General features: G+C 43.1%; 1 protein-coding gene across 1 annotated transcript; it reads left to right on the top strand.

Annotated features, from left to right (window-relative positions):
* Window positions 1-3,581: 3,581 nt before the first annotated feature.
* On the top strand, window positions 3,582-4,520 carry LOC144265911 (olfactory receptor-like protein OLF2). The gene has a single exon (XM_077818966.1). It carries the CDS (start codon window positions 3,582-3,584, stop codon window positions 4,518-4,520), a length of 939 nt encoding a protein of 312 aa, XP_077675092.1.
* The last annotated feature ends 6,976 nt before the right edge of the window (window positions 4,521-11,496 follow it).

The following is an 11,496-nucleotide window of genomic DNA, read 5'->3' on the forward strand; positions in this document are numbered from 1 at the left end:
AAACTGAGATTCACTCAGATCAGGCTGGGCTTCTTAGTTAACAGAGACTTTCCCAGTACCCAGTATTCAGCCTTTCTGGGCAGTCAGCAACTTTGGCAGTTCTAGCTTCTTTTGATCTTCACTCTTACTTCTTTTGCTTATTTTTCTGTCCCTATTTCCCTTACCCAAAATAAGCAATCAGAAAATAACAAACCAGTAACCACTTTGGCTGTTCTCTACCCACCACAGCCAAAACTCACTGAAAATCACGACTAGAGTCTCCAAGAAATCAGCTGTGCACAGATCCTGCTTGACTGCCGCTGTGACGTGTTGGGTCCCAGAAACCTCTTTGGAACTGCCACGCGATGTGCTGAGTCTCCCTCTGAGCCTGTTTTCCCTGCCAGTACCTTACTTTCTTTGAGCTAGACACGCTTGCCTGCTGCAAACCCAGATCAAAGTCTCAACCATGTCACGCACAAGCTGCAGGTTTAACTGAAAACAGCTTAAGAAGTGCTCCTGTTTCTAACATTCAGATAGCCAGCTCCCAATGTGGTCCAAACCCCAAATAAATCCATTCTACTCTTTATAAAGCTTATATAGGGTAAACTCATGAATTGTTCACCCTCTATAACACTGATAGAGCGTTATGCACAGCTGTTTGCCCGCCCCCGGTATTAATATATACTCTGGGTTAATTAATAAGTTAAACGTGATTTTATTAAATACAGAAAGTAGAATTTAAGTGGTTCCAAGTAATAACAGACAGAACAAAGTGAATTGCCAAAGAAAATAAAATAAAACATGTCAGTGTAAGCCTAATACAGTGAAAACTAAATGCAGGTAAATCTCACCCTCAAAGATGTTGCAGTAAGCCTGTTTTACAGATGAGACTTCCTCCTAGTGTGGGTCCAGCAATCACTCACACCCCTGTAGTTACCATCCTTTGTTCCAGTTTCTTTCAGGGATAGCCCCTTGGGGTGGAGGAGCTATCTTTTGTGCCAGCTGAAGACAAAAAGGAGGGATTTCCCCAGGGGCTTATATAGTCTCTCTCTTGTGGGTGGAAACCCCTTCCCCTCTCCTCTGCAGAATCTAGCTCCAAGATGGAGTTTTGGAGTCATATGGGCAAGTCACATGTCCATGCATGACTCAGTTCCTTACACAACAATGCTACATTCCCAGGAAAGCTCAGATGTGGATTGGCATCTCTCAAAGTTAATTTTTAGCTTAAGTGTTTCTTGATTGGGCACTTACAGAGAATAGTCTTTTCTCAAGAAGCTGTCCAACTGCTTCACTGATGCTACTTAAAATCAAACAAGTACATAGTAAATAGGATGAATATATCCAGTAGATCATAATCTTTGCAGAGATATGTTACCTGGCCTATCTACCATAAAACATATTCCAGTTATGTCGTATTTACAGGCATGAGACTATTTCTATAAAAAATTATGGGATGCAATGCCACACTCTATTTCACGGAGTATAAAGTATAGGAAATAAATAAAATTTAAAAAAGAATCAGAAGGGAGCTGACGGAGATATCGGAGATACTTTGTTGCAAAATCTGCAGAGATGCTGCAGAGATCTTGAGTGTTAATCACCAGTTTGGGGAATATCCTCTTTTTTGCAGTCCACCCTGACCTTGGCATTTTTAGTGAGGACTGCCCCAAGCACCTGCGGGTCACAGGAAGCACAGAAGCCAGGAGAAGGAGTTATGAGCATGACTCTTAGAGGAAGTAGGAGCATAGTGTTTCCTGGGCACAGACCTGGGGTGACAGACTTTGGATACAGAGAATGCTGGTTGTTTGTTGTTTCTAGTGGTGTTCAGGGAAGCAGGACTTTGTGAACATTCTCTGTAACCCCTCGCCCACAGATTATACCAAAGAATATAGCTGACTTGGATCGTCAATTTTTCCTCCTAATACAATCGACCCTGCAATGCCTCACAGGTTGGCACCACTTCGTAAAAGGGGGCACCGATATGCCATGGAGCACTGATAATACCAGCCAAGCCTGAAGACAAGGAAGGGATAATTTCTGCTACCATAGTGAAGAAGGGAAGAGTCATTACTGGGCCTGCCTTGGATCTCCTTGTGGAGAGGTGATGTTACTACAATGTCCTTGTGCATCTGCAGCCATGGATCACTGCATGGGCCCATCCCTTGGGGGACCTATACTTTCATGTCAATTGAACACTGCTGTCAGTCAGCACTGCACCTTTGGTGTGACTGGGATATTTTCTAGGTTGGTGGTTGTGACATACCAGGGTCCAACCCAGACTAATCAGCATCTGTGTCACACCTGCCTGCAATCTTGCAATGCCTTGCTGAAGTGGCTTCCACCGGGGCCACTCACAAACAACGTCTAGCATGAAAATCGTACCTGAGGCATGTGTGTGTAACTGCAGCCTGGCCAGGAATAGTTGGGTTCCACTCAGGCTCTTACCATCCTTGCTTATACTGCAAGGTGACCCCAACACACTCCCCACTCTTCGATTTCCCTCCAGAAATGTACGTCCTGTCCTGCCCAGTCCTCTCCTGGACAATACAAGCAACACTATCCATTATTTCTTTAATAGCACTACAATGCCTGCCTCTTAGCTTCTCAAACACTTCTATTTAAGCACACTGGATTAGATAAAATAATAAAAATCAAAGTTTACTGACTACAACGATAACAAATAACACAGTAAGTACAAGTTGGTCAAATTAATCCCCAGGGCACCAATTAAGCGAGGGTAGCTTTGGTTCGCATACTGCATTAATTAGGTGTTGTGTCTCTCTGAGCTCAGGTATTCCCAGTTCCTTCAGGAATCAGCCATAGATCACACATCTCAGTATAAAACTGCCCGAATGCTCCTAATTGGCAGTTTCGTTCGATGAAGAAACACCAACGCATCTCTCTCTCTCTCTCTTCTCAGCAGGTATGTGCTATTGTCCTGAATTTGAATCACACACGCAGACACCATTGGGATCAGCAGGTATTGAATTCCAGACCTCCAGAACCAAAAGCCTCAGCCCCAACTCCGACCCCTTCAGCGAAAGGAGCAACCTCCTTGGTTGGAAAAAAATAGGCAATGACCTAGTCACTGAAGCCAGGGCTTCCCATTATGTATCTGGGTTTTCATACAGGCTCCAGTAAATGCCAAACAGCTTAATTAGCACAGTGAGCAACTTTACCCCAATAATGGCATGTCAAGCCACAGAGCTCCCCTTGCCCAAAGAGGTTGGAAAGATTGACACTCCTTTACTCTCACCCCTTCTCTAGCTAAGGAATCATCTCTTCAGACTGATTCTCTCCCAGCAGAGTCACAGGTCACTGTTTTTTGTTGAGGATTAGTGAACAGGAGTGTTTGTATGGGGGGCATGATTAACCTGCGTGTCATTATATTTGCACAGTGTCTGCATTTTATGGAACACCTGGAATGACTGGCTGTGAACATCTGGCTCTGTGAACTAAGCCTTTCCCTGAGCGGGTACTGATGCCCCTTAAGAAACTGATCTCCATTTATCTTCGCTTACTTAATTACAGAGAAGGGACAGGTTTTCCGCACCATTCACCTGCCTGCATCTCTGTAGCAGCCTGATCTCTGTTGAGAGGGTATGGAAAAGGGAAATCACTCAGAGGCAACTGAATTCATTCTCTCAGGACTGACAGATCGTCCAGAGCTGCAGGTCCCCCTCTTTGTGGTGTTCCTATTGATTAATGGTATCACCCTGGTGGGGAATGGGGGCATGATCTTGTTAATCACGATTGATCCCCGACTGCACACACCCATGTACTTTTTCCTCAGGAATTTGTCTTTCTGTGACCTCTGCGTTTCCTTGATAATTTCCCCTAAGATGCTGCTGAATTTCTTAGCCGACAGGAAAAACATTTCTTACACTGCCTGCGCTGTGCAAATGTTTCTCGTTATCATTTTTGGAGATCTTCAGGGCCTCTTGCTGGCTGTGATGGCATATGACCGTTATGTGGCCATCTGTAACCCGCTGCTCTATACGGTGAGCATGTCCAGGCAGCTTTGTATACTGCTGGTGGCAGGGGTGTACGCTGTGGGGGTGCTGGATTCAGTGTTAAACACATGTTTTACATTTCGGCTGTCATTCTGCAGCTCCAACATCATCAATCATTTCTTCTGTGACGTCCCTGCACTGTTGGCGCTCTCCTGTTCTGACACCCACATCAATGAGATTGTGATCTTTGCTTTCATCAGCTGCATTCAAGTGATCAGCTTTGTGACTATCCTCCTCTCCTATGTCTATATCACCTCCACCATCCTGCAGATGCGCTCCGCCGATGGCTGGCGCAAAGCCTTCTCCACCTGCACTTTCCACTTAACCTCTGTGGTCCTGTTTTATGGCCCCCAACTCTTCATGTATTTACGTCCCACCTCCAGCTATTCCATGGATACAGACAAAGTTACTGTCGTGTTTTACACGCTGGTGATCCCCATGTTGAACCCCCTCATCTACAGCCTGAGGAACACAGAGGTGAAGGACGCCCTGAGGATAGCAATGAATAAACTCCAAAGCAATTCTTGAATCTGTTTAATTCAGTACTGGTTTAGCAGTGGGGAGTGGAAACAGGTGAATTCAATTCCCAGCCCATTTCAAAATAATTTCAGAGAGTGCATGGTAATTTTTTTCATTATTGTATAGTTATTATTACTAATTTGTTTGTATTCCAACAGGGTCTGCAGGCCACAACAGAGATCAGTGGACAAAACAAGGGAAGCATCACAGGAAATGCAGGAAACCCAAGTCCATAGTGTGCTGGGTTCGTTCACAGAGACCCTCATTGGAAATGTCACCTCATGTGCTGAAATGACCTCTGAGTCCATTTTCCCTTCAAGCCTGGGCCTCTAGAACCCTGCCTTGTTGAGCCAGACACACTCGCGAGCTGCAACACAGACCTAGGATCTGGGTGATGCCCCCAAAGGTGCAGATCTAGACTGAAACCTGCTCAGCAGGACACCTGTCTCCAAAACACAGATACCCAGCTCCAAATAGGATCTAAACTCCAAATAAATCTGTTTTACTCTCTATAAAGCTTGTACAGATAAAATGATAAATGCTTGCCCTTTATATCACTGCAGGAGAGATATGCACAGCTGTTCCCCCGCCCCCTCCCCCCCCCCCGCCCAGGTAACAAGTACTTCCACTGAGTTTATAAATAAACAAAAGTGATTTTATTAAGTATAAAAAGTAGGATTTAAGTGTTTTTAAGTAGTAAGAGACAGAACAAAGCAAAATAAAACAAAACACTAAGATTAATACACTCGGAAATCAGTCACAAATGTTCCAGTTTTTCTCAGGAGAGAGGACTGTTGACTGCATGCAGTGAAAGGTTTGAATAAGCCAGATGAACACCATTTCCTCTCTATCATCCTTCTTTATTAATTTATTCCAATCCACCACAAATGGTATATATCACCACACATTTATTTATTGTCATAACTCGTTTTGTTTCCTTCTTTCAGCCCGTCCGGGAGCAACGATAATATTTGATAATAAAGTTACAGGTCAATAAACACTCGTCTTTCTCATGTTCTGTCCCACTTTCTGGAAGAATGAAAAAGCTGTGGAAAGAGGTGCAGCCAGTTAAAATGGATCTCAGCATCTGCTCTGCTGCTGAGATAATGTTATTGGCTTTCCCTGTGGTGCTGTTTCTGTACATGGAATGTTGGTGCCATTCACAGAACAGGGTGTGGAAAAAATGATCTGTGACCTAAAGCTGAAAACAATCTGTCATAAATACAAAGGGAAGGTAAACACCTTTAAAATCCCTCCTGGCCAGAGGAAAAATCCTTTCACCTGTAAAGGGTTAAGAAGCTAGGATAACCTCGCTGGCACCTGACCAAAATGAGCAATGAGGAGACAAAATACTTTCAAAAGCTGGCAGGAGGGTGAAAAACAAAGGGTCTGTGTCTGTCTGAGTGATGCTTTTGCTGGGGAAAGAACAGGAATGGAGTCTTAGAACTGAGAAAGTAATCTAGCTAGATATGTTTTAGATTATGATATCTTTAAATGGCTGAGAAAATAAGCTGTGCTGAATGGAATGGATATTCCTGTCTGTGTGTCTTTCTGTTACATAAGGTTTTGCCTAGAGCTATTCTCTATGTTTTGAATCTAATTACCCTGTAAGGTATTTACCATCCTGATTTTACAGAGATGATTTTTTTTTTTACTTCTATTAAAAGTCTTCTTGTAAGGAAACGGAATGTTTTTTCATTGTTCGCTTTCCTAATAAAATAAACCCAGATAAACGTTTGGTGGTGGCAGTGGAAGTCCAAGGGCAAAGGGTCAAATAGTTTGTACCCTGGGGAAGTTTTAACCTAAGCTGGTAAAAGTAAGCTTAGGAGGTTTTTATGTAGGTCCCCACATCTGTACCCTAGAATTCAGAGTGCGGAAGGAACCTTGACACAATCGTATCTGATTTCAAGACCCATCATCTTTCTGGGCTCATGGATCTTGACCTCCTCCCTGGATTGGAACTGGTGATGCAAAGGGGAAAGGCACCTTGTCTCAGCCTCAAAACCTTCAGCCTTTCCCTTTCCCCAAAACTGTCTTTCCTAAAATCCTTACACTTTAACCCCACCCGCTTTGCTCAGCAATTATTTCACTGCTTCAATTCTGCAGAACAGGTCAACACACATCAGAGTGAGGAGAGAGACTTTTTTTTTTAACTTGATATCACTGTAAAGGCGGTACTGACCTACGGGGCATTTTAACTGGTTTGTCCACTTTGTGGCAGAGAAGAAGAATGAACCCAGGTCTGCTGAGTCCGAGTCCAGCAGACCATCTGCCCTCCTTGGATCAGGAAGAGATGGATGAACTGATTCCTTTCCTACCCAAAAGAATCTGCTATCCTGTGATGCTACATCTTTAAATAAATACACATTGGGTCAAATTTAATACCCCAAACCAAAAGCTCATGCATGTCCCATTATAAGAGCCTAAGAAGATTAAGAATGGCCATACTGAGTTAGAGCAAAGGTCCATCCAGCCCAGTATCCCGTCTACCAACAGTAACCAATGCCACGTGCCCCATAGAGAGTGAACCTAACAGGTAATGATCAAGTGATCACTCTCCTGCCATCCATATCCACCCTCTGACTAACAGAGGCTTGGGACACCATTCCTTACCCATCCTGGCTAATAGTCATTAATGGACTTAACCTCCATGAATTTATTCAGTTCTCCTTTAAAACCTGTTATAGTCCTAGCCTTCACCACCTCCTCAGGCAAGGAGTTCCACAGGTTGACTGTGCGCTGTGTGAAGAAGAACTTCCTTTTATTTGTTTTAAACCTGCTGCCCATTAATTTCATGTGATGGCCCCTAGTTGTTATATTATGGGAAAAAGTAAATAATTTTCCCTTTTTCACTTTCTGCACACCACTCATGAATTCATATACCTCTATCATATCCCACCTTAGTCTCCTCTTTTTCTAGCTGAAAAGTCCTAGCCCCTTTAATCTCTCCTCATATGGGACCCGTTCCAAACTCCTTATCATTTTAGTTGCCCTTCTCTGAAACTTTTCTCATGCCAGTATATGTTTTTTGAGATGAGGAGACCACATCTGTACACAGTATTCAAGATGTGGGCATACCATGCATTTATATAAGGGCAATAAGATATTCTCCATCTTAAGCTCTACCCCTTTTTAATGATTCCTAAAATCCTGTTTGCTTTTTTGACTGCCACTGAACACTGTGTGGACGTCTTCAGAGAACTATCCACGATGACTCCAAGATCTTTTTGCTGATTAGCTGTAGCTAAATTAGCCCCCATCATATTGTGTGTATAGTTGGCATTATTTTTTCCAATGTGCATTACTTTACATTTCTCCATATTACATTTAATTTGCCAATTTGTTGCCCAAGTTTTGTGAGATCTTTCTGAAGTTCTTCACAGTCTGCTTTGGTCTTATCTATCTTGAGCAGTTTAATATCATCTGCAAACTTTGCCAAGTCACTGTTTATGTCTTTCTCCATATCGTTTATGAATAAGTTGAATAGGATTGGTCCTCGGACTGACCCTTGGGGAACACCACCAGTTACCACTCTCCATTGTGAAAATTTACCATTTATTCCTACCCTTTGTTCCCTGTCTTTTAACCAGTTCTCAATCCATGAAAGGATCTTCCCTCTTAACCCATGACAACTTAATTATCCCTTACATCTGTTTTGTACCCATGTCTGTTGCTATAGGACGTTATATCTCATTGGCTTAGCCAGTCCCCTTGTTGTTCTGCAGTTCCTCACTTGTGACTCTTTAACACGTTAATCAAGAGATTCACTGAGCAAGAACCTCATGCAGAGATGATGATGAAAATGTAGGAGATGAGGATAACGAGGACGGAGATGATTTCCACAGAGCTACCATAGTTATAGAGAAGGAGTTGATTGAGGGAAGTGTCAGAGCATAAGAACTTGAGGAGCTGTCTGGGATCCCTCCCCACTCTGAACTCTAGGGTACAGATGTGGGGACCCGCATGAAAGACCCCCAAAGCTTATTTTTACCAGCTTAGGTTAAAACTTCCCCAAGGCACAAATTCTCCCTTGTACCTTGGATTAGGTAAATGCTGCCACCACCTAGTGATTCAACAAACATTTAGGGAGGGCCACTTGGACCCCTCTCTTCCCTCTAATATACCCCCAAGCCCTACACCTCCACTTTCCTGGGGAGGCTTGAGAATAAACAGGATGACCACAGACCAACCTTGGGTTTTTTAGGACAGAGAACTTTATTAGAAAGAAAAAAAGGTAAAAGAAGCACCTCCGTAAAATTAGAATGGAAGATAATCTCACAGGGCAATTGGATTCAAAACACAGAGGATTTGCCTCTAGGCAAAACCTTAATGATACAAAAAGAAAAAAAAACATAACAAGGAATACACCTTCCTTTCAACACAGAGAAAATCACAAGCCAAAACAAAAGATAATCTAATTCATCCCCTTGCTAGTGCTTACTAATTCTATAGGAGTTGAATTGCTTGCTTTCTTGATCTGACTCCAGCAAGAGCCACACAGAACAGACAGAACAAATCCACCCCCACCCCCGGACCAGATTTGAAAGTATCTTGTCCCCTTATAGGTCATCATGGTAAGGTGCCAGCCACATTACCTGAGCTTCTTAACCCTTTACCGGTAAGAGGATTTTGTGCCTCTGGCCAAGAGGTATTTTATAGTACTGTATACAGAAAGGTGGTTACCCTTCTGTCATAAATATAAAGGGAAGGTTAAACCCCTTTAAAATCCCTCCTGGCCAGAGAAAAAATCCTCTCACCTGTAAAGGGTTAAGAAGCTAGGATAAGCTTGCTGGCACCTGACCAAAATGACCAATGAGGAGACAAGATGCTTTCAAAAGCTGTGGGGAGGGAAAAACAAAGGGTCTGTCTGTGTGATGCTTTTGCCGGGGACAGAACAGGAATGGAGTCTTAGAACTTAGTAAGTTATCTAGCTAGATATGTGTTAGATTAGGATTTCTTTAAATGGCTGAGAAATTAAGTTTATAGAATCATAGAATATCAGGGTTGAAGGGTCCTCAGGAGGTCATCTAGTCCAACCCCCTGCTCAAAGCAGGACTGATCCCCAATTAAATCATCTCAGCCAGGACTTTGTCAAGCCTGACCTTAAAAACTTCTAAGGAAGGAGATTCCACCACCTCCCTAGGTAACACATTCCAGTGTTTCACCACCCTCCTAGTGAAAAAGTCGTTCCTAATATACAAGCTAAATCTCCCCCACTGCAACTTGAGACCATTACTCCTTGTTCTGTCAACTGCTACCACTGAGAACAGTCTACAGCTATCCTCTTTGGAACCCCCTTTCAGGTAGTTGAAAGCAGCTATCAAATCCCCCCTCATTCTTCTCTTGCATACACTAAACATCCCCAGTTCCCTCAGCCTCTCCTCATAACTCATGTGTTCCAGTCCCCTAATCATTTTTGTTGCACTCCGCTAGACTCTTTCCAATTTTTCCACATCCTTCTTGTAGTGTGGGGCTCAAAACTCGACACAGTACTCCAGAGGAGTCCTCACCAGTGTGGAAGAGAGGGGAACGATCACGTCCCTTGATCTGCTGGCAATGCCCCTACTTATATATCCCAAAATGCCATTGGCCTTCTTGGCAACAAGGGCACACTGTTGACTGAACTGAATGTTCAGTTGTGATGAATGGAATGGATATTCCTGTCTGTGTGTCTTTTTGTAACTTAAGGTTTTGCCTAGAGGGATTCTCTACATTTTGAATCTATTTATCCTGAAAGGTATTTCCCATCCTGATTTTACAGAGGTGATTCTCTTTATTGTTACTTCTGTTAACATTCTTCTTTTCAAGAAGTGAATGCTTTTTTGTATTGTTCTTAAGATCCAAGGGTTTGGGTCTGTGGTCACCTGTGCAAATTGGAGAGGATTTTTACCAAACCTTCCCCAGGAAGTGGCGTGCAAAGGTTGGGAGGATTCTGGGGGGAAAGACATTTCCAAACAACACTTTCCTAATAAAATAAACCCGGATAAACATTTGGTTGTGGCAGTGGAAGTCCAAGGGCAAAGTGTAAAATAGTTTGTACTTGGGAAAGTTTTCAGTAAGCTGGTAAAAGTAAGCTTAGGAGGTTTTCATGCAGGTCCCCACATCTGTACCCTCGAGTTCAGAGTGGGGAAGGAACCTTGATACCTTCCATTTATATTTATGACAGAAGCTGAGGTGGGTCTTCCCACCCCGTTTCCTTCCTGTGACTGGGGGTGTTAACAGGCCACTTGACCTTGAATTGTCCCTTGAAATACGTGTGAACTACTTAAACAAAACAATCTGTTCCACCTTGTATTTACTTGTGATATTCTGAATTAGTTGCCCAGACCTGAAGAACAGCTCTGTGTCAGCTCAAAAACTTGTTTCTGTCACCAACAAAAGTTGGTCCAAGAAAAGCTATTACCTTTTCCACCTTGTCTCTGTACAGTTCTGGTCAATTATTATACCAGCATCCCTTTGCTCTCAATGGCTAAGGTCATGTCTACACTAGAGAGCTTACAGCAGCACAGATGTACTAATGCAGCTGTGCTGCTGTATGATCGCTCATGTAGCTGCTCTGTGCTGATGTGAAAAAGCTCTCCTCTTGGCCTAATAAAACCGCCTCCATAAGTGACAGTGGTTATGTCAGTGGGAGGGCTTCTGCTACCAACATAGAATCATAGAAGATTAGGGTTGGAAGAGACCTCTGGAGGTCATCTAGTCCAACCCCCTGCTCAAAGCAGGACAAATCCCCAATTTTTGTCCCAGATCCCTAAATGGCCCCCTCAAGGGTTCAACTCAAAACCCTGGGTTTAGCAGGCCAATGCTCAAACTACTAAGCTATCCCTCCCCCCATTAAATAAATAAATGAATAAATAAATTTTAAAAAGTGATGTTAACTCAAAGACGATCAGATATAAGGCGTCCAATGCCATTTCTGTGTGGGGTGATGCTAGCTTAAGTAGTGTCATTTTTATATGTGTATAATACAGTGATGATGTGGTTC

This window comes from Eretmochelys imbricata, chromosome 6 (assembly GCF_965152235.1).
Source record: "Eretmochelys imbricata isolate rEreImb1 chromosome 6, rEreImb1.hap1, whole genome shotgun sequence".
NCBI lineage: Eukaryota > Metazoa > Chordata > Testudines > Cheloniidae > Eretmochelys > Eretmochelys imbricata.

Excerpts from the sequence above, each read along its gene's own strand:
- LOC144265911 (XM_077818966.1), top strand. The coding sequence starts at position 3,582 with ATGGAAAAGGGAAATCACTCAGAGGCAACTGAATTCATTCTCTCAGGA.